At 32.6% G+C, this 24,823-nt stretch overlaps 1 protein-coding gene across 2 annotated transcripts in view; it reads left to right on the top strand.

Moving 5' to 3' along the window:
* LOC129949397 (uncharacterized) overlaps positions 1–24,439 on the top strand; it is a 59,312-nt gene extending 34,873 nt beyond the window's left edge. The window contains exons 4-14 of one of the 2 annotated variants that reach the window (XM_056060833.1): positions 5,240–5,312; positions 5,379–5,707; positions 5,760–5,838; positions 5,900–6,044; positions 8,812–9,288; positions 9,360–9,529; positions 17,281–17,470; positions 17,545–17,663; positions 23,514–23,588; positions 23,656–23,843; positions 23,907–24,439. In XM_056060833.1, coding sequence (XP_055916808.1) covers positions 5,240–5,312; positions 5,379–5,707; positions 5,760–5,838; positions 5,900–6,044; positions 8,812–9,288; positions 9,360–9,529; positions 17,281–17,470; positions 17,545–17,663; positions 23,514–23,588; positions 23,656–23,843; positions 23,907–24,112 — 2,051 coding nt within the window. In that variant the 3' untranslated portion in view covers positions 24,113–24,439. Of the gene's footprint in view, positions 1–5,239; positions 5,313–5,378; positions 5,708–5,759; positions 5,839–5,899; positions 6,045–8,811; positions 9,289–9,359; positions 9,530–17,280; positions 17,471–17,544; positions 17,664–23,513; positions 23,589–23,637; positions 23,844–23,906 lie in introns of both variants that reach the window. The other variant, XM_056060832.1, reaches the window with a different exon arrangement.
* The last annotated feature ends 384 nt before the right edge of the window (positions 24,440–24,823 follow it).

Genomic DNA, 24,823 nt, shown 5'->3' with positions numbered 1-24,823 from the left:
TTTTTGAAAAGATATTTGAGTCGAAAATTAATTTTTACCAACTTTTATAATTTTTTTTCAGGTTTTTAATTTTTGTAAAAAAAACTGTCAATTCGATTTTTCTACAAATTGTTTTTAATGTTGAAAACAGTATTGCTTAAAAGTTAAAATTAGTTTGAAGCCATAATCTCAAATTTTTGAAAAGATATTTGAGTCGAAAATCAATTTTTACTAACTTTTGTTAAATTTTCTTTTAAGTTTTTATTTTTTGTAAAAAAAACTGTCAATTCGATTTTTCTCCAAATTGTACTGAATGTTGAAAACAATATTTTTCAAAAGATAAAATTGGCTTCAAGCCAATATCTCAATTATATGAAAATATCTTACAATTTTTACCAACTTTGAGTAATTTTTTTTTTTAGGTTCTTATTTGTTATAAAAAAATTGTCAAATCAATTTTTTCTCAAAATTTTACCAGATGTTAAAAACTTTATTTTTCGTTGCACAAAATTGTTTTGGAGATAAAATCCTTTTGTATTCGTAAAATTTTCGAGGTGACAAATTTTTTTTTCAGTTTTTTTGATTTATAAAAATCCGTTTATTTGATATTTTTCAAAAAATATTCTTGTTTGATATAACGTTACAATATATTATATAAAATTTAATTCAAGTCTCTAGCGTTTATAGTTCATAAGGTATTTAATGTTAACCAAAATGTTCACCTTTTTTTAAAATTGCTATGGTAAAATAACCGCCAACGCTATTTTCTTGAGAGCCCTTTCTGCATCTTTATGCCTTATAATCTGTATAACAACATTTATTTGAAGTCGATATCTCTTTTGGTTCTTGAGCTATGGACAACGAAAAAAACGTCACAAACGTACGAACGTACGAACGTACGAACGTACGAACGTACGTACGCACGCACGCACATCTTTCTAAAAATCTTTCATTGCCACACCTCGAAACGTCGAGAAATGTCAATATTTTCAATTTCACAAATATTTGTTTACCTACAGATTTTTAAGAAAAAAAATTACTTATTTCTTTTCCAAATTATACTATTTGGGGACCTTAAAACGTCGATATATGTCAAAATACAAATCGGGCCGATAACAAAAACTTAGTATGGGAAGTGAATTCATAAAAATTAATATTTTTTTTAAAGTTGTTTTTCATGGTTTAAGATTTAAAAAATGCTCTCAAAATAAGATCCTAGTGTGCTTAAGCTCAACTTTATACAGTTCCGTCATGAACTATTTTCGTTTTACAACGTTTTTGTTCATGAAGACACCTTCAGCTTTTTCGATACAGAAAACATTCTTGAGCTGGGGAACTAAAATTCCAATCTCTTGCATTATACACTACACAACTTCATGTAATTGAAACGAAGTACACTATACTACACAACCTATTTCCAAGGTATGGCACAGAATGGAAGAAACCAAAAAGTTTTCCACTGTAGTTTACTCATCATTACCTAAACAATCCGATCTCTATAAAGAAATGTTAATAAAAATGACTAACAAAAATGTTAGAAGTCTCAACAGCAATATATTACTACGTAAAATTCGTATGCACTATTTTAATTTAAGAATTCTTCATTCCAAGTAAAAAACATTCAAGAAAAAGAGGTTTGGTTCAAAAGTGCCATATACGTGCGTCTTTACTTTTTAAACAAATAAATCAAACAACAAAATTCTTACCCAATGAAAGCTTCAAATGTAATTCCAATAATAAAAGAAATAAAAGAAAGATTTTTCACACTTCACAACCCTTCAATATATTGAATTCTCTTCTTAGAAAATATACGATTGCGTATGCGAGTATTTTTTACTAGCAATAAAATTAATTCACGCCTTAGACATGTGATGATCATAAACAATCATTATTAATCAAAACAAACAATAATAAAAAGATGCGGGTACATTACATATAGAGAACAAAAATGCATATACATTTTTATTATTGGCTAAATTAACTTGACATCGAATTGAATTTGGGTCAAATTATATTTTTTAAATCTATACAATCATAAATATGAAAGTTACGAATCGAAAAACTTACAATAAATGCGTTATTTCTTTAAATCGTTTAAAACCCCAATCTTATTTGAAAACAATGTTTGAAAATTGTAACATTATTACACAATAACAAAATGTAAACGACTTGTAAACATTTGTAAATTTAATGTGTGTGGAAAATATAATTTCCCCAAAAATGATACGAACCTTCTTATTGACCTGCTATTTTCTTTTCTTTATTTTTTCTTTTTTCAACACACTTCGTGACAGTTTTATTGGGATTGTAAGTGGTGTTTAAATGCATTAACAATAAACAAACTTCAGACCTGTTAGTTGGGTTGATCAAGGTTGTTAATGGGTGAAATCAATTTGTATTCATAAGGCACGTGAATATTGTGTATGGCCAATTTAATGGAAAATTATCATCAACGGAAAGCAAATATAAACCTATAGTTCAAACACTAACGGTTATTTAAAGTAATTGCTCGTATGTATAAAAAGGTGTAAAATGGCAGTTATTTTCTGACGACATATTCAAAAACGTTTAAGGTAATAAAGGGAGTGGGTTTTTTGTTTAGAAACAAATATACAACGAGAATATTTGATTCCGAAATCTATAGAAACGTCCAAATAGCTTTTTGATCCAGAGGCTGAGTTCAACTTTCCAATTGCTTAGAGGAGTTCATTTTGATTGCCATTAAGAATGCAAAGCGATATCAGTGAAACTGCAGAAACACATAACTTCACAAATTCTATGTTCCCACTTTGTTTTAAATAAACGACCGTCCAAATTAATAACTTCTAAACAAGCGATGAACCGAGCAATTTCAATAAACACAATTCTTAATGGCTTCAATATTCGGGTCAGACAACAGCTGAAGGAGTGCGTGCTAAGATCTTAGCTTGGACCATCTGACTCAGATGGCCAACAAGCCCACTTTAATGTCAGACGTGAAAAGTCGAGCAAACATTTGTTTACCTCTATTAGTTTTCTTTTTCCTCCAAGCACATTTTACCATTCTGTAATATCTTTAAATGTATCGTATCAATGCTCTTCAGTTTAAGAAAGCTAAGAGAACCGTTTGGCAATACGAGAAACTGAGTTGAGGAGGTCTTAATAATTATTTCAGGATCTTTAACTGGTCAATATGCTTCTATGACATTGACGCCAGCGCTGATATGATTACAAGTTTGATTTTCCTAAAAATGAGAAATTTTACCTCGAACAGCATCAGATCTTGAAAGAGGTTATTAGGGCCAAAGAAGTATGTTTCCGTTGCTATAAGGTCAATCCTACTAAGGAATGTCAGAAAAAGTTCAAGCAAGCCAGGAAGGCTTGCAATTGCAACGCCTACGATCGTTGTCAGTGACACTCCAATTTGTTAGCTCTTTAGAGAAAGTTAATTTCTTTGCTAGGCAATTCGTAGAAAATTCAACGCTGCCAGGAGTGTTTTGACTTCACCTGTGCAGGATCGCGTTAGCGATTCTATGGGACTAATCTTTTTTCACACTTGTATTGTGGCCATAAATCCACTAGTCCAGATGGTATCTCCGCTGGCAAAACCACTGCGTACGCTTTTTTTATCTGTCCAACTCCTCAGGTTTCGTTCCGAGCGGATGGAAAACCAAATTTGTCCAGCTTATCCCCAAAAAATGTTCTTCATCTTCTACCTACCGAGTGATTACTACTTACTTGACTTCTTTATAAGGTCATGAAAACGCTGATTAACAATCAGATCAAGAAATATCTCGAAGAGCAATAGCTACTTGAATGGCAGTACGGCTTTTGCAACCATAGATCCACTGGTGATCCCATCTCGCATTTTTATAGAGTCTGGCATCAGTCTCCCTTTTAGAAAATGCTTGCTTTCAATGTTTATGAATCCCGCCCTCATTGGATGGGCTTAAGCACCAAAATCACAAAATAAATGATGGTGTGCCCCAGGGATCTGTTCTATCTCCAACACTTTTTTTCATTTTTATTAATAATATCCTTATTGGCGATAGGACCTACTCTTAGCTTTTCATATTCCTTTATAGACTTACATCCGTCTTTTTTAGATGTGTTTAACTGCATCAACTGCAACGACAAAATTTGAAAAGCTCATTGAATTCCTTCTCATTGAAGGCTTCTTGTATCATCTTTTTTTACAGTTCTTTACGGTTTATGCTCTAGATAAATGGTCAGCATTGTTCGTTTCCTAAAACAGTTCAGCCGTAATACTCGCGCTTCTAGGAATGTTCATCAATGTACCCTCGAGTCCAACTTCTGTCTTACTGTAATATACAGAGCTTCTTTAGTAGCACTACGCGAATGTGTAATGTCTTACCACACTCTGTCTTTCCCATTGTAATATTCAAGAATTCAAAACCAAAGTGCACCGATATCTTCTTTCAAACCCCCTCCCTTTCACAGTGTTCATACGGTGCCTCTACATAATAAAGGTAGTATATCCCCTTGAGTGCGCTCTTATTAAAAAAAAAAGTAACATTTGCATTAGCCTCATTTCCGAATAAGTAAGGTCACACCGCTAATCCAAACAGTGACACGTTTGAGAATGGACATGCTTTTTAACAATCGTGTTTGGATTTTTTGAATCCCAAAAGCGGCAATTCAGCTTAAAGGTGAAAATGAGCTTCGTCACCAATCATTGAACATGCAATGTTTTTTGGCGATCGACCGACTTGTATTCTTGTGTAAAATGAACCTTAAAAACGTAAAGTTCTTAGCCTTACGCATAGTATTGTATTGAATCAATAATTTTAAAAGATTGACGAGGAATAACAAAAACACGTATTTGATGGGCAACAGGACCAATTTTCCCAGTTGTTTTTGAGCAACGCTTACAGTTTCAATTCATTAACTGGCTTAATAGCTTAACTTGGTCCACCGTTTTTTCTATTTGTGCCCGATCAGGTGTCTCGACGACTCAAAAGTTTTGCGAACTGTGTTTAATAGTTTCAATGTATTGTTAAAGCATGTATCGTTTTAGTTTTTGTAATAACAGAGGTCGTTTTTCAATTGTCAGATGATAGCTTCAGAAGTAACAGATGCTCAAGTAGCGAACTGTTCAATGTGTATCCTGTGATTATGTTAAATTCTTTCAATATTTCAGAAACAGTGTTCAAAATGGTTTGCTAACTACTCTTTTAGTCAAATCGTAACCACAAAAAAAAATCAAAATAATGAGTTTGAATCAATTGAATACAAATGTCCTCTTTTTCTTTTCTTCTAGGTCGTGGAAGTTGGGCGGATGACATTGATTTTGATCTGAATGCAGATTTCAACAGTACCGGATATTTGAACAAGTATGCATCAAAAAGCCCCAAACTATATTTAAAAATATTTGAGTAACTAATTCTATATTGTTCCAGTGAACCATTTCTTTCATTTTCTCCAGCACTAACTGTTCTCAAACAGGAAATACACTCCCCACAAGCTGACCAACTAAAAGGCAGCAAGAGTCCTTTGAATTCAGTTAATCAGGAAAATTCTTTAAGTTCAGATAACCAAGATACAGAACATCAAGTAAATGGCACAACAACTGATCTCAATGAGTCAAATGCCTCATGTGGATCTCCATCATCACAACAAATAACAAAATCTGGCTATGATAATTCAAAGCCATTAACAATTAATGGATTCTCGGTTAATAATCAACAACAGCACACTGATAAATCATCATCGCTGTCGTTGATCAATGGTGAGTTATTTGTTTTTGCTCTCAACTTCACATTGAATTCTTATTTAAATAGCTCGCAAAAGTCCAATTCAACCAGTTGCAGATTCATCAAAAACTGATAGTAATAATTTACCATTGGCAGATGATTACAAGTAAGTTCCTTGCCGCTTTGCGGTTTACGAAAAATTTGAACTTTCTTCTTGCAATTTATAGATTCCAGTATATTTTGGCTGCGGCTACATCGATTGCAACAAAGAATAATGAAGAGACCCTTACTTACTTGAATCAGGGTCAGAGCTATGAGATTAAATTGAAGAAAATTGGAGATTTGTCTTTTTATAGAGATAAGATTTTGAAGGTAAGTGATTTTTTTTTTTGTTTAAATCTATAAAGAAGCTTTTTTGAACTGAAAATGTATGACCTTATTTTATATGGTAATAATGCACTACTGGTTTTGTGAGTGTCAAAATCCATTTTAAGCTCAGCTTTTAGGCGCCCTTAAATTGAATCGAGAATCCGATCTCAAAACTTCCCCAATTTCATGTGTCATTAATAAATCATAAACCTCGAATGGAATAGAAATAAATGGTCATAATTGTTTGCATTTGATACTTAAGCTTAATTCCAAAAAAATGGGTTTTGCTAAAAGGAATTCAAAGCATCCGATTCTATGTATGTACACTGATTTTGGTGTAGCCCGATAGACAAAAATTTACAATCATTGGGAATCTTATAACGATTCCTTCCAGTTTCTTCAAATTTCTTCACGATTTTATCGATTGCCTATGTATTCGGTAGATTATGACATAAATAAGCTAAAGTTGCCACATTCAATTCATCAATTTTGTAGGAGATTTTGATAATTTTAGAGCGTTGTTTGGTTGTGAATTTTTTGTATATTGCACTAAAAGGGTTATGAATACCCTTATAATGATTAAATTCATGTATGAAAAGAGTTCAGGGTTAGAAAAAAGATGCCTAAGCACATGAATTTTGAATGACTGCATATTGTAATGAGTGGAAAATTTTGAGCCGGGTAACTGTTCCACATTCGTGTTGTGCTCAATAGTACGTCCAAAGTTGGACTTAAGGGTTAACTAATGAGCGTTTATAGAAGTATCGGTAGATCTCGTATCATTTTAAACTCTTTTTCAATTCTATCCAAAAGACTCAAGTACGATGTTGGATCACCAGCCCAAATATGAGAATTATACTCTAACTTTGAACAAATAAAAGCTTTGTAAAAAATAGCCAAATAAGAAGCTGTAAACAACTTCTTGCATTTTCGCAAAAAACGTAAACAATTAACAGGATTTTTTGTGATGTCGAATATTAGATCAATCCACCAAAAGTGCTTCGTAATTCACATACCTAGAACTGATAGGTGTTCAGTCAATGGATAGTGGCATTGGGGGAGGGTTATGCTTTTTCGACAGTAAACCGCATTAAGTTTTCGAAGCATAAAATTGTAAACGGTTTTTTATTCCCCATTGAATAATGCTGTCAAGATCGAAATTTAATGAGATTCGTCAATACCAAAAGCACGCGTTTTTGATATGAAAGCTTGATGCCATACTTGATTCATTAGCGATTCCATGACTTTGGAAATAAGGGTCGTAAGTGCAATTGGACAATAGTTAGAGGTTGAGGACGATTCAACTTTTTTAGAAACAGGCTGGACAAATGCCATTTGGCATGCACTCTAAAGAGACCTGTAGAATAGAACAGATGGAAAAGCTTACGCAGTGGTTTTACCAGCATTGAAGAACACCTGTCTAGAACAAGAGAGACATTATCCAGGACAGCGGATTTGTGAATGTCAAGCTCTTTAAGCACTCTAGCAACTATACAAGTGCGAAAGAATATCCGTCCCATAAAATCGGTTAGGCTTTCTAGTACAGAAAAGTCATGTCACTCATTGGAAGCATTGACTTAACAGAAAACTGTGATTCAGGCAAATTTGCCTGTTTCAAAAGGTGTGTCTTTTTACTGTATTACTGTAAGCACTTTGGTAGTCAAATGTTTTTGAACGACAAAAAAGTTCAAGTGGGACTTGTTTTGGACATACTACTCCAAACCTTCCGTCGAGTTTGAAAAAAGAAATATCGAATCAAAACTAATGAACAAACTTCCGTTTGTTTGTTTTTTGTAAAAAACTGGATTTCTTACCAATCATCCATAGTCAGAGTGTCAACTATGAATTGATAGTTTACAAGTATCAAAAACAAAACCTAAAACTTATCCAAGTTATTGATAGTTGGGTTTTGACAATTGGCAATGTTTCAGACTGTTATAAATATCAAACTAAAATATAATTCATCAATTGAAAGTGGTTAGATTTCTTAATAAGTGAAGTTTTAAAAGAAAAAAATTCAATATTTATCAACTATAAATTGATAAAAATCAACGCACATACAAAGTCCTCCATTTTGTGTAGAAAATTTTGCAAGCATGCGAGAAAATAATCTTTCATAATTATGAAACAAGATACATCCAGTAGCTACTGCATGTAATTTACGGGCAATCTTCAAATGATATTTGAATGAAAGAATAATTCCATAAGTTGAACAAAAAAAAAGATTCGTATCTTTAAAATGAACCTCCCATCTCAAATGGTTAATAAAATCTTATCAAGTTGGACTTTCATTTAAGACAAAATTGTAAACATTTCCATTGCAACATTTTTTGTATCATAAAACGCTGACAACGACGACGACGCAATACTCCCAGACAAATTAGCCCAACATGCGAGTGTTTTGTCCAATCTAAAGTAATTTGCATGCCTCATACCATTCAATTAAGTTCAATTGATTCCAATTAAACCACTCAAGAGAATGGCCAATCCAAGGAAATAGAAAATCCCCATCAGCCACCAGCACAGACCTCTAATAAGCCAGAGTCAGCCAACCATCTGACCTCGAGAGACTCTCTGATACGATGGTGTCTTGTCTTTTGTTAAGTAAAGACACAAGATAAAATGCAATATATTTACATGCAACATGCACCATGTTTATTCCTTTCTTATATATTTAAATAATAGTTAATTAATTTTTTTTTTGTTGCATTAATTTGTCCAACTTTTACAATTTAAATTTTGTTGAATTAAATTTTTGTCTGCTTCACAGAGCGTCATCAAGATATGTTTTCATGAGCGTCGTCTTCAGTACATGGAACGTGAGCAAATGCAACAATGGCAAGCCTCGCGTCCAGGTGAAAGGATCATTGAAGTCGATGTCCCATTATCCTACGGTCTGTGTCACGTGTCCCAGCCATTGAATTTCCTCAATACAGTCGAAGTGTTTTGGGATCCTCTGAAGGAGGTGGGTGTCTACATAAAGGTCAATTGTATTTCGACAGAGTTTACACCAAAAAAGCATGGTGGCGAAAAGGGTGTCCCATTCAGGATACAAATTGAAACGTATATAGAGAATGCAAATAGCTCGCCAGCAGGTGGCGACAGTACAACGAATTGTAATAACATAGTAGTAGGAGCAGGAACTGGAGGAGGAGTAGGAGGTGCGGCAGTAGGAGTCGTTGGAAGCGGAGGGGCAAGTGGTTTAATTGGAAAACAAGCCATTCACGCGGCAGCTTGTCAGATAAAGGTGAGAAATGAGAAGTGGCTTCGATTTAATTAAAATCAAAAAAACTAATTCGAAGATTCTTTTCCATTCAGGTTTTCAAATTAAAAGGGGCCGATCGTAAACATAAACAGGATCGCGAGAAAATACAGCGCCGACCTGTGTCCGAGCAGGAGAAGTTTCAACCAAGCTATGAGTGCACCATAATGAACGACATAGCATTGGACACTTTACCATCATCGGCTGGTTGCTACAGCCCTGAATAGTAAGTTTTGTTTATATGACTACATATTTTACGTACATATATTTTTCAATTTATTCAACTTTTGTTGTATGTTTATATAGAAATTATTTATTGAAGAAAAAACAGAAGCAATAATTTTTATCAATTTGAATTAATTAAGAGCATTCCTAGCGAATTTAGTGAGCTAGAACACTTGTTTGCTTAATGAAGCTGGATTGATGGGTGTGGGCGATCACGTGCAATTTCACTTTGTTCTTATAAGCAGTATAGTATAATTTCTTAACGAATTGAAAGATATTGACTATGAGGAACAAGTTTACAATCAAAACTGGTTTTTGAAAGTAGTCAAATGAAAGATGTCATTTCTAAATACATTGACTTTATAGAAAAACGCAATAAATAAAAGTTCGAATTTCTCCTTTTATGGTTTGTTGTGGCAAATGTTTTTGAAAAATAAAATAAATTATTTACATAAATATCTTTATAATTTTTTGGACATGTTGTGTATAATTCGTGAATAATCGATTATGTACACAAGTAATTAAATACACGATTCAGTCACACGAACTAACTTTAATAGAAGTCGTAGAACTCACGGATGTCGGATGCTATAAAAAAGATAAACTATCCGAATTTTTACGGAAACTTTCATTTAGGGAAAAACAAATGTGATTCTAAAATGATAAGCTCAAATATTTTTCATTTTTTAAAGCTTTGAAAAAGTAAAGGTTGATTTTTTTAAAATTATAGGAATTTAAAAAAAAAAATTCATGAAATCTTTATTTCAATCGATATTACGGTCCATATAATTTAATGTTTGAAGATTATTTTATGCAAATGTCCATCCGCTTAGTCCAATTTTGGCATACTTTTCCCAACATTTAAAGCGAGCTTGTCTGTATAGGCACGAGTTTTAACATAGCCCCACAAAAAGTGTCTAAAGGCGTTAAATCGCACGATCAATAAAATGTTCACCGAACTCGCTTCTCAATAAGTTCATTGTTGCGCGTGCTGTGTGGCATGTTGAACCGTATTGTTGAAGTCACATTTCAAGCAAGTCAAGCTCTTGCATTTTAGACAAAAAAAAAATTGGATATCATCTCACGGTAGCCGTTACCATTCACAGTTACGTTACGATTCGCATCATCTTAAAAAAAGTAGAAGTAATAGCTAAAAAATCACCCTCTATATCGATATTACATCTTTTCCGAGACTGGAAATAGCTATAGGAAAACCACTTTAAATCGACCGAATCTTTATGTTTCTGACTTACTGCTTTCAAATATTGTATCGGCGTATGTCAAGGTGGTCGGATCTCTCAGGCACACAGTTGAAATGCGTTTTAAGTATGTTTTTAGTCTTTTGCGAAACCTATTGTGAATAATCTCATTCGAAATTTATCAATTCCAAAAAAAAATTAGCAGCAGACGTTAAAGTAGTGCTAAATTGTTGACAGTCGCAATTGAATTTACGAATGTTACTCTTTTTTTATTTGGTTCTTAAAGTAACCTAATTTTTTGTCAATAAATCGTTCGCAATCTCAAACAAAAATAGTCTCTTTTACATTTTTGGACTCTAGGAAAAGACCGACAATCAAAACCTTCAAAGGCATTTATATGAACTTAAGTAATTGTTCAAACATTTTGTATTTTAAATGTCTCTGTCAGCTCATATCTTTAGTACAACTTTTCGTGAATTTGATGCTTTGTCTGATTCCTTTCAAAAAATTGTTTCGTCCTATCCTTGCACTGAAATCTTTGTTACGTGCGATTTCAATGTACACAATTCTTCATGGATTCAACATTCGGGCCAGACAACACAAGAAGGAGTGTGTGCTGAGGTCTTCTAATATCGGATCTGGTCGGTTGAGCAGAAAACACTCTTGACGTGTTTCTTACCCCTGACCCTGGTAAGTACACTATTAGTGTTCTATCTCTTCTATCTTCTATCATATCAGCAAATTTCTTGCGTAAAAACTCTTCAGTTAAAGAAAGAGCTACTAAGAGAACCGTTTGGCAGTATGAGACACCCAACTGGGTGAGACGGTCTCAATAACTATTTTAGGATCTTTAACTGGTCACTTTGCTTCCTCGATAGTGACGGTGACGCCAGCGCTGATATGATCAGAAGTTTCATTCTCCCTGGAATGACAACTTTTATCCTGAATAGGGTTAAAAGCAGCAGTTAAAGGAAAACGCATGGTTCGATGCGAGCTGTAAAGAGGTTATTAGGGTCAAGAAGGTAGGTTTCTGTTGTTTTAAAGCCAATCCAACTGAGGAAAATTGGAATAAGTTCAAACAAGCCAGGAAGGCCTGCAACGCCCATATTCGATGGACCAAATTTTTGGTAATTTGTAAAAATATGAGGAATTCTTCCTCTTTTTCGTTTCCTACGCACGCTCGTTGTCAATGACGCTCCATTTCTTAGCTCCTAAGAGAAAGCTAATCTCTTTGCTAGGCTTTTTGCGCCAATTCAACACTGCCAGTGAGTGTTATGACTCCGCCTGTACTTGAGCGAGTTAGTGATTTTATTGGGCAAATCTTTTATTGCACTCGTACTGTGGCAACAGTTCATAAAGATTTCAACATTCATAAATCCACTGGTCCGGATGGTATCCCCACTATTGTTCTGAAGAAGTGTTCTTCATCGCTGGCAAAACCACTGCGTAAGCTTTTTCAAATGTCCTACTCCTCAGGTCTCGTTCCGAGCCGATGGAAAACCGCATTTGTCCATCCTATTCCCAAAAAAGGCGAATCTTCTTCACCGTTTAATTACCGACCGATTGCACTTACGCCCCTTCTTTTGAAGGTCATGGAAACGCTGATTAATTATCAGCTCAAGAAATATCTCAAAGATCGAAAGCTTCTTAATGACCGACAGTACGGTTTTCGTAGCACCGGTGATCTCATAGTTCATCTTACCGAACAGTGGAGCAAATCTTTAAATCGCTTTGGAGAAAGTAAGATTATTGCACTTGATATTTTAAAGGCATTAGACAAAGTCTGGCATCTTGCTCTCTTATCGAAAATGCGTGCTTTTGGTTTTCACGAATCCCTGCTTAATTGGATCAACCATTACCATTCCAATCATTCAATACAAGTACTATTTAATGGATTCAAGTCTTAAACCACAAAATAAATGCTGATGTGCCTCAGGGCTCTCTTCTATCTCCGAGACTCTTTCTTATTTTTATTAATGATCTCCTGTCTGCACCTTTTAATCCAATACATTGTTTCGCTGACTATACTACTCTTAGCTTTTCATATTCGTTTTCAAATTCACACCCCTCTTCTTTGGATGTGGAACTGCAACGACAAAATATGATAAGCTCATTAAATTCCGACCTAAACAGCATTGTACAATAGGGAATAATAAAATGCGTGGAATTTAACGTTTCAAAAACGTAATTTTGTCTTGTATCGTTAAAGCGAAATATACCCCCTTGCCATTATCCATAAATGGCACTTGCATCGAGGAAACTGAAAATCTCGATATTCTCAGTATGTGTATCACCAACCACCTTTTGTGGAACGATCACATACGCAATGTCGCCAAAAATGAAGCAAGATGTTTGGGGCGATGCAATAAGTTTGTCTCCCCCTCTGATCTGGTTGTTATTTACAAGACTTATATACGTCCAAAGCTTGAATATAACTCCCATATCTGGGCTTGTGCTCCTTCAACTTACTTAAGCATCTTGGATAGTATTGAACATAGAGCATTAAGATTGATTGATTGATTGATACGTCACTTGAACATCGCCGAAATGTTTCTTGTCTCACCCTATTTTACCATTATTTTAATGGTTTATGCTCTAGAGAAATAGCCAGCTGCATTCTTCCCCTTTAACAGTTCAACCGTAATACTCGCGCTTCTAGGAATGCTCATCAATATACCCTCGAGTCCAACTTCGGTCGTACTGTCAAGTACAGAGATTCGTTCTTTAGCCGTACTATGCGAATGTGGAATGCCTTGCCACACTCTGTCTTTCCCAGCTATTGCAATATTCAGGAATTCAAAACCAATGTGCACCGACATCTCCTTTCACCCCTCTCTCCCTTTCCTAGTGCTCACACTGTGTCTACATAATAAGGTTAGTATATCCCTTTGAGTGTGCGCTTATTATAAAAAAATTCGAAAACTAAATTTTAAAGGCAAATTATGATTTGTTCATTAAAATAATGAAATAAAAGAATAATTTTGATTTAAATATACACATTACATATCTAGAAAAAAACATTGTTTTTTATTTGGTATAAGTAAATACCAATTTTCTAAGTTCATAAGTTGTACATTAAAATTAAACAGTAACGACATCATTTTTATTTTTGATAGTCATGAGACATTTTAAGCTTACCAAATTTGTATGAAAGTTCATTTGCCAAATACAAAATGTATTTGAAAACACCTGTTTCTTTGGATCAGAAAGGGAACAGGATATCCTTCGATACGTACAAATGTGTATATATATAAACAACTGCTATCAACAGCTCTCTGAGTTTTATAAGAATACAAGAGGAAGACATTGTAGAGGCAAACATATCGATTAATTCTAATGCTACTGAGCTGCACCAAATGGACCCTAAGTTCTTGAGACTACTACTTTCATATATACCGAACTATATAACCTACATATTCAACAGCATATTGAATACTTCTGAGTTTCCTTTAGAATGGAAGGCTAAGTTTTTTCCCATACCCAAAAAGCAAACAGGTTGTGCTACAGAATTTCGGCCGATTGCCATTCTTTCGTTTCTTTCGAAGGTATTTGAAAAAAACTATTCTGGGTCAGATCCAAAAATATCTTACAATGAACAACCTGTCTGTCTGATTCTCAACTTCATCGCATAAGAATGGCGATAGAAAGTGTTCATGTTACATTGCTAACACTGTTAGATTTTTTAAAGGATTTTAAAACTGTTAACTACTCAATTTGTTGTAGAAAGCCGCGATTTAACTAAGTTTGTTCTTTCATATCTCAGCGTAAGGCGAAAATAAGTTTTGGCCAATGGATACTCGTCCACATTTCTCAATGTTTTGAGTGAATTGCCACAAGAATCTATCCTTGGAGCAATCATCTTCTCGCTTTACATAAACGAGTTACCACAAGATGCTAAACATTGTTTAATTCATCTTTATGCTGATGATGTGCAGCTCCTGATAAGTCGACCTTTTGGGGCTAAAAATGATAAAAATAATAAATTACAACAGTCCGTTGAGAACTAGTGACTTACAACTCTCAACCATTCCTGTGTGCGAGTAATTGCAGGGATGGAGGGGACCTACAATTTATATGCTGAATCCGAAGGGCTAATTTGAGAAAGCACCTTTTCATGTAAAGAATTACTCTTAGAGAATTTGTCGATTCCTCGCAAGAGGCAGTACCCATGAATACAACTTTAGGTGGCACGGGCAGGGATCGAACCCAAAACCTCTCATATGGCAGTCCAACGCACTAACCATCATGCCACGGATACTACTAACGAGGATCTGTTCCGCATTTCACAGTGGTAAAAAAGAACGTTCTCCACCTTAACCCTGTCAAATCAACATCTCTGACTCGAAATTTCATCCCGATTAAAACTAAACTGCTACTTGCTAAGGCCCTTTTACTACCAATTGTGCTGTATGGGTGTGATATCTTTTTTAAACTAGACTGCGTGACTAGCCGCAAATTGAATGTTGCTTATAACAATGTTGCCCGCTATATTTATAATCTAATCGTTATGATCATGTATCCATTTTTGCGGTACGGATTTCTGGTTGCAGCCTAGACAGCTTAATAAACCTAGACAGCTCAATAAACTTTCGCTCTCTGAGTTACCTGCATGACATCATCCAAAAACAACAACCTGATTATCTATACGGTTAACTGAATTTCCCTCATTTAACAAAGTCGTTTGCTTACCCCGATACAATTTTCTAAATACTGAGCGTCAATTTTGTATTCATATTGTACGCCTTTGGAACTCTCTGCCCAACGCTATGAGAAGAATAAGAAGCATAAGCAGATTTATATTTTAATTTTTCAACTATTTGGAAAATAATTGATGTTAAATTTCCTTTTCTTTATATAAATATGTAAATAGAAGTCTTGGGTATACAAATTTTATTCGAATTCTGAAATTGATGTAAAGGCTTGCAACATTTTATAAGACTCATGTCCTACCTTGTAAGCGATTTTTGAAATAAATGAAATACAAATACATATATACACTTACACATATTCATCTAACATAAAACTATTAATATCGATTCTAAAAAAAACTTAAGTGTAGAAATTTGTCAAAATTATCAATTATTGAATTATTAAACAAAAGAGTTGACATTCGAACTTGATATTTCATTTGACTTCATATGAAAACATTTATGGTTGGCAAGACATAAAGTAATTAAATGTAAAAATGCAGAAGCTAACCATATATTTTTATCCTTAAACAATTATGGTTTGAATTTAAGCTTTTTTTTAAATTCTTTATTAACAATTCGAAACAAATTCGAAAACCATTGCTTTATTTCCATTGAAAACCTTCATTTTAGCTAAGAATCGTACTGTGATAGTTCAAGTAAAGGATAGTTGAATCTCCTTACAGGTGTGTTCATTATAAAACAAAATATTGTTTCGTTTATTTGAAAAACGGTCATTCAACCCCAAAAAAAGAGAACAATTTGTTCGAATTTATTTTGTACCTCATAAACAGTTAGTTTCCTTTCAATCTACCGGCTCAATTTTGTTTTGAAACCTGTTTGTCTTTGGAACAAAAATCAATCGTCTATTGAAATTCTTGAAAAAAAACATCATGTTACCGCAACGTGCGTGCTAAAAATAACTTTAAACTCACAAACATACTTAATTTAATGAAAAAAAACACCATACTCTTATGTTGCATTTTTTGCAGCCACACAAGGCTCATCAACCTACATGCACAGATACCATTTTCTTAGGTTTTGCACTTTTATTTGGGTCAAAAATACAACAAAAACGAAAATAAACACTTACCAAGAGAAAATTCTGCAAAACTCTTAAGCCGGTTGAGGTTGTTATTCAAACCAGTCAAATAAAAAACAATAAACAAACAAACTTGGAGTAATAACCTGTGGATTCAAAATACACAATTCGAGAAGAAAAAGTCTCATTTGTATGACAACTAGTATCTTTGATACACTGTAGTACTCTTGATTAGGTTCAAATTGCCTGTTTTTTCATGTTCATTTGTCTACATCGATAAATCTCAGGTGTCTTCGAACCATGAAATATTCAGTCAAAATTGTTATTTTAGCAAACAAAAAAATAAAGAAACTCATGTGCAGAAGGTCCGTTTTAAAATATTTGACATAAGTACATACCTAATCAATTGAGCCTTAGTGTACTTAGATGCAACTGAATAAATTGAGTTTTTAATACGCTTGGAAGGAGGTTTTTATAGCATGCACGCAATGAGCTTCGAGCAAAATTCTAAAAAAGGGGAAAGGGACCCGCAAAACTCGTCTTTAACGTAACAAAAAACAAAGTAAAAGATGCAATAAAATAAAACCACACCAAGTTACTACTATGCATCTGGTTTGGATTGCTTTTAGTGGAACTTGCTCTCGCAACATTCATCAATATGCAGTTGCATTTGCAGTTTCCAATGAGGGATCATCAGAGTAGCCGGTGATATTAAAGTTGTTAGTGTTTGGTTATTAAGTTCTATTTTTGTTTTTCTTCTTAACTTATATAACATGGAATTGTATTTTGTTTAATAACAATTTTGTTTTTGTTTTATTTTTAGTATGAAACTTTGGCCAAATTCCCCAGTTCATATTCCAAAATATGATGGAATTATACCATATGCCAATGTTTCACCAACAGCCAATTCTAGCCCGATAGCAATAAACAGTGTTACATCAACGAATACCAATAATTTGAAGCTAATGGACGCAAATATGGTCTCACCACAACAAGTGGAATTGGATGATTATGTATAGTTTTGGTTAAATTTATAAAAATAATGATTTTTTAATAAATGTATTTGTTTCTATATTTTATATTAAAGCAATCACCAAATATTATGGCTGAGTCAACACCAGCTCAAGTTACTCAATGGCTAACCTACCATCGATTAACAACGTATGTTTCTACTTTTGCACATTTTTCCGGTTCAGATGTTTTGCGGTAAGTTTTAATTATTATTATTGTTTATTATTGTTTAAGTGTGTTTATGAATAGAAAAATCATTGACTTTGAAATTCAATTTCACTGTCATTGTCACTTTTAATATTGAGCTCGAGTTACGAGACTATAATTATAAAAGGTACTTATTTCAAGATATTTTTAGAAACTATAGTTACTTAGTGTTTGTGGTTTGTTTTCATTTAAATTATTGCCTGCATTAGGCCATGATTTCGAATGAAGCTTAAAAGCAAACCGCAGGTTAAAAACCAATAGTTAACGCTATATGTTAATAGAACTTATAACAGGAAATTATATTAGAACAAAATAATGTCATCCCTTTTAATATGTGTAGTGAGTTTTGAAAATCGAAGGTTTTCTAATATTTTGGGATTATTTTAAATTTATCACAATTGTATGAGAATTTATTAACTTCCCATAGGAAGTTATGGTTCGATTTGTCAAATTGGAAATTTTGACATTTCTCGACGTTTCAAGGTCCCTAGAGTCGAAGTAAAAGATTCTTAGAAAGATGTCTTTGCGTGCGTTTGTACGTACGTTCGTACGTCCTCACGTCCGTATGTCCACGGACGCGAAGTTTTTTCGTCGTCCATAGCTCAAGAACCAGAAGAGATATCGACTTCAAATAAATTTTGTTATACTGATAATAAGGAAAGAAAGATGAAGAAAGGCGTTTCAAGAAAATTGCGTTGTTGTTTTTTTTTTACCATAGCAGTTTAAAAAAGGTGAACATTTTGGTAAACCTTAAATATCTCGCGAACCAATGAAGCTAGAGACATGAATAAAATTGTAAATTATGTATTTTAACGTGATACCAAACAAGTATTTTTTTTGAAAAAAATCCAATTAACGTCTTTTTTCTAAATCAAAAAAACTGAGAAAAAAATGTCATCTCGAAAATTTTACGAATAAAAACTGGTTTTATGTCCAAAACAATTTTGTGCAACGAAAAATAAAGGTTTTTAACATCTAATCAAATTTAGAAAAAAATCTAATTGACAGTTTTTTTATAAAAAAACACTACTCAAAGTTGGTAAAAATTGAATTTCGGCTCAAATATCTTTTCAAACATTTGATATTATGTGTTCCAACTAATTTTAGCTTATAAGAAATATTGTTTTCAACCTTCATTAAAATTTTGAGAAAAATTGAATTTACAGTTTTTTTTTACAAAAAATGAAACCTTAAAAAAAAATTCACAAACTTGGTAAAAATTTACTTTCGACCCAAATAGCTTTTCAAAAATTAAAAATATTGTCTTCAAACTTTCTTTGTTTCACAGAAAACATTGTTTTCGATATTCAGTATTTTTTTATAAAAATAAACCTACAAAAAATAGTACGTACATTTGGTAAAAATTGGTGTTCGGTTCTTGATATCTCTCAAATTAATTTCATTCATCCAATTTGTGAAAATTTAAGAAGTGCTAATTAAACGGGTAAAAATTTGTTTTCCACTCAAAATCTATTTAACAAGACTAGATTTTCAAACTAAACTCTTTCTTTATATTAAAAATGTTGTTGGTTATTTTAGAATTTTTAAGAATAATTCAACTGAAAACTTTTGTAACCCAAACCTACAAACTTTTAAGCAAGACAAAACGACAGACGGGATGGGAAGTTATCAGTGTGGGTCGCATATCAGCCTATTTTTGGTGAATCAAATGATGCCAATACTTTTGTGTTTTAATAGTTCTCCATTATTTTTCAACCTCAAACCTCGAATCACTTTTTAAAATGTTGTATTAAGAAGGAAGATAGCATCTAGAAAGGTAACAAGATGGACATAACAAACTAAAGGCTCATTGCTAAACATTTTGAAGAAGTTTTTTGTGAAAGTGTAGCAGTTTTTAGTAAGAATCAACACGGAGCAGCAATACGGATTCGTTAAAAAAGATCAACCGTTACCCAAATCATTACATTCTTAAAAAAACGCTTTAGAACAAGGTTGTGAAATTGACAATGTGTGTATACATACACTGACTTTTCTTAAGGTTATGACCAACTAAGCCTCCATAATCTTTTATTCAAACTTAAAGGTCACTATTTTCCATCACTTTTCCATCAGGTGTTCGCCAAGGAAGCTATTTTGGCCCTTTTATGTTTATCCTGTCTATTACCTACGTAACGTCATGTCTGCGCTCAAGTGAGGTTTTTGCTGATGGCATAAGGGTTTTAAAAATAATAAAGTCTACCCATGATCGTATTATTTTATAAGCTGACATTATTATAGTTTTACATTTTGGTTTAGGAAAAGTAGCCTTTCCCTCACCCCTTTAAAATATCAGATTATAACTTTTACTAAAAAACAAATCAGAAGAGAATTTGATTAGTGTACTTTTAAATGTTTAGGTGTTTATTTCTGTTCAAACTTAATTTTATTGTCAATAAAGCAACCTTGGTACTTAATCTTAAATATCCGTGGCGTGATAGTTGGTGCGTTGGACTGTCATTCCAGAGGTCTAGGGTTGAATCCCTGTTCCATGCAAGGTTTTTTCACAGGTACTACCTCATGAAAAGTGCTTTCTCAAATTATGCGTTCGGATTAGGCTTAAAACTGTAGGTTCCCTCCATCCCTTGCAACATTACTCTCAAACAGAGATGGATGAGAGTTGTAAGTCACTAGACCCTAGTTCTCCATAGCAAAGAAGTTCAATGATCCTTATGTTTCTCTTTTTTTTGACACCTGCCATGTTCGTCCTCATCTTGAATATGCTTCACAAGTGTGGACTCCATTTTACAAAATTCATTCGTTTTACTTTTAATGGTTTTTGCTTGAGATGATCCTTATGATATGCCTCCTCTTCTTCCAATCAATCTCTCCATCATAAACCTATTAATAATGACTTAATACATCTTCATCATCTTATAAATGGTAATGCACCTTTTTTATTATCTTGTAAGCATTTAAATGTTAGAGGGAAAGCACGTCACCAAGAAAAATTTGATTTTGTATACAACTTACTACCAGCAGAAGGTTAAAGTTGTAAGAGTCAAGATTCAAAAGTGTTTACTTAATTTTGTAGGCATAAACAAAAGTATGTACTGATACATTTTTCATGTAGTAAATATTGGATTCTTTCAAGATAATAATACAAATTCCAAAATCGTCAGTATATAATATAAAAATATATTTACGTGCTCTGGAACGCTCTTTAATATCCCTTTCCTTTTTATGCAACGAGTTGTATGTTTCTAGTTGGGTTTTTAAAGGGAGTCATTAACCACTGTGTAATCCTATATCCATCATCTAGTAGTTAAATAGTTTCAGTAGAATTTCTCATAATTAGTTTAAGAACATTGTTTTTAAAAACCCTTGAATCATGGATTGAACCTGGTCATTCACAAACAACACTTGTAAGACATTCCCTTACATTACAGATAACTTGAATGTTGATAAAGGGATATCCCTTGCGATTGATTTATTCCTCAGAATGTAAATGTGGTTTCTTTATTTCTACATGGGTGCAATCCAATGCTCCTATACATGATGGAAAACTGTATTTCAAAAGAAAATCATATTTAGCTGCTTAAAGTTCTTCATAACTCGAAGGAAACTTTATCCAGTATACAAAATGTGAACTATGAGTTTTGCAACACACAGTACTCTGATAAAATCCTGTGTTTTCGCCAACGCCAGCTTGAAATCCGGGATCTCCGACATATCTCAAAAACATTCGCATCTTTTCTTCAGGGGAAGTTGTTTCTCCTCTTTTTTTGGTTTGAATACCTTTCTGTGAGAAAAAATAAGTTTACAGTCCATATTTTTAATTTAGAAAAGATATTTTTGGTGAAAGTACATTTTTACCAAGTTTTAGTATTTTTTTTTAGGTTTTTATTTTTTGTAAGAAAACTGTCGATTCGATTTTTCTTAAAATTTTTCTGAATGTTGAAAACAATATATCCGTTAAGATAAAACTAGTTGGAAGCCATAATCTCAAATGTTTAAAAAGATATTTGAGTCAAAAATCAGTTTGTACCAACTTTTATTAATTTTTGGTTTGGTTTTTATTTTTTGTAAAAAAAACTGTCAATTTTTAAAAGATTAAATTAAATTAAAGCATATATCTTAAAGTCTTGAAAAGATATTTGAGCTGAAAGTCACTGTTTACCAACTTTTAGCAATGTTTTTTTTTAGATTTTTATTTTTGGGTAAAAACCCATCAATTCGATTTTTCTCAAAATTTTACTAAACGTTGTCAAAAATATTTTATTAAATATGAAATTAGTTTAAGGCCAATATTTTAAAGTTTTGAAGAGATATTTTAGTCGAAAATCAATTTTTACCAACTTTGAGTAATGCTTTTTATAATTAAAAAAAACTGTCAATTCGATTTTTCTCAAAAATTTACCAGATGTTAAAAACTATATTATTCGTTGCCCAAAATTGTTTTGGAAAAAAAATCATTTTTTTTTCGTGCATTTTTCTATTTAAAAAAATATTTTTGTTAAATTTTTTTTTTGATTTATAAAAAAACCGTTAATTGGAATTTTTTCCAAAAATATGTTTGTTTGGTATCATGTTACAATTATAATATAAAATTTAATTCAAGTCTCCAAGTGGAATGTTGGTTTTTAAGTGTTCAAGGGTTAAAAGTTAATCTGCATAAACACGGTCTTTCGCGTAGCCCCAAAAAAATCGAGCCCTCTCAAATCGCATGATCGCGGCCAGGAAATGTCTCTATGCAATATAGCCATATTCGCTCGAGTTGCAATATTCACTGCCTATTGTTCAAGCACCCATTTGACGTATCTTCGACGTTGTGAATAGTCAGCTTTCTTGATTTTTTATGTGAGCTACTTTATAGGTGTAGGTACAGAACCAAATTCAAAATACGCCATAATGAGCCGTAAGACAGCTCTAATTCCTGCGAACGATGCGGATTCGATTCGTGTCTTCGGCAACACTAAGCCTATTAGCAATAGGTTAGCCTATATTTAGTGGTACGAGCAAAACTATGATCCACAGGCCTTACAATATCTGTAAACAAACCAGTCTCTTCAAACTTCTTCACAATTTTTCCAATTGCTTGTATAGTTGGACGATTATGTAAACCATAATCTTCTCTTAAAGCACGGTACAGCAGAATCATTTTTTTTTAAGTAGGTTTTAACAATTTGTATGGGTTGTGCGATAGTTAATACATTTAACTGACAAAAAAAATTGGTTTAACAAATTGGTTTAACAAATTGGTTTGACAGATGTCGAATTTCAGTCCTATACTTTTCAAACAGCAAAATGGATAACCCTTTATTTTTTGTTTTGTGCCTGTGTAAGACTATAATTGCATTAATTTGCTTACTAACAACTTACACACCATTGTAGTTTAATGATTGTAGTAAACTGATTACCTTCTGAAAATTCTAAAGTGCCAAACAAACAAACTTTCTGCAACTTCTAGCTTCCCGGTTTTGTGTGTTTAGAGTTGAATTTTGTCACCCCATTTCATTTCTTCGAGATATTTAGTCATGTGAATAGAATTGTTCTTCTAATTTGAAAATTGACTCATATCGTTTGTACATTATTCAATTTTGTTAATGAATTATTTATTACTTTTTTATTCCTTTAAAGTAAATCAATCAAACATGATGGCAAATTTGACATCTTTAACTACATCAATTATGATAATGACAAGAACAAGAAAACCTTTTTCGCATCGTGCGTTGACAAATTGTTCAACCTCCTTGTTGCTTAATAGTTGATATCTATCAGTAAAAAAATCGTAAAACTTCAATTTTGTCCAATTCTTATAACTCTTCCTAATTATCTTTAAACCTTAAACATTTAATAATTTAACCAACGATTTAACATCATTATTTCCTATACTTACAGAATGTCCAAAGAGGATTTAATCCAAATATGCGGTCTTGCCGACGGTATTCGTATGTTTAACATTCTTCATGCCAAGTAAGGATCGATGTGGTGTATTATTTTATCATTTGTAATCTTATTTTAGACTTCCGAAACATTTCAGAGCTATAGCCCCACGTCTTACCATTTACATTAGTTTAGATGGCAGCAGCTATAATGCCATCTATCTAACATCAAACTCTTCCAAGGAACTCACTCAGAAAATATTCAAATTACCTGGTTTTTATGAGTTGAGTGCCAACAGCTCAAATATGAATGGTGGAGTCGATGGAGGTGTATATCCGGGTTGGGGTATGATAAAATATATATATTTTTTAATTTGTATAATATTTATTATTTCTTCTAAATAAAAAGGTATGCAATCAAAATACTCAGGGAGTGGTTCAAATATATTTAATGATGCATCAAAAACACCAGTTTACATAACTGGTCCTTCCGGCGTTCATGTCACCATTACCGATGAAGTTCTCAACAACGAAATCAAAGATGGAAGTCTATATGCACTTGAAGTACAAAATGGAAAAGTACTTATGAAAGCCGTTAATAAAAATGATAACTAAACATAAACAAAAATCAAAAAGTATAACAAAAAAGCTAAATAAATTAATTTTAAGCTAAATAAAATTTTTAAAAAACATTACATTTTAAGAAGGTAATAATTATGCATATTCCAACCAACCAATGGACCACAACAAAACAATAAAACCAAAATACGCCTAGATCACTACTACAATTCGCTGTACTCAAAAGATACAAAGAAAATTTAATTGGAAATAAGTTGAAAAATCATCGAATACATCATATTTCTTTTATTAAAAAACAAATAAAATGTTTTCTAATATTTGCATTCAAATAAAATACGGAAAAAATTTGTAACTTGTAAAAAACGTAAAACAAAAAATTAAGGTGAAGGAGAATTTATTGTTTTAGTGCAAATTTTTTTTTATACAAGCGCATATTTACAAAGAAATATTTTTTTTTCTAAATAAAATATTATTATACACATTACATTATTACAAAAATATTATTATGTATTCATAATTCAATGAATTACTATAGTTTCTAAATAAACATAAATAAATATTATAATTATTTGATTAGAAATAAAAATGAGACAGACCAAAAATGTACGTACAAGTAATTGCATTAAATATTTAATTTCTATAATAAAATAAATATCTATGAGTAAAATACAGAAATAATAAAAATTTGGTCTGCTCGAAAATTTAAGTTGTTTATTAATTGCAGACACTTGTTGGAGTTAAAGGGTA

Source organism: Eupeodes corollae, chromosome 3, assembly GCF_945859685.1.
Source record: "Eupeodes corollae chromosome 3, idEupCoro1.1, whole genome shotgun sequence".
NCBI lineage: Eukaryota > Metazoa > Arthropoda > Insecta > Diptera > Syrphidae > Eupeodes > Eupeodes corollae.
This window is presented reverse-complemented; position numbering and strand designations above follow the sequence as displayed.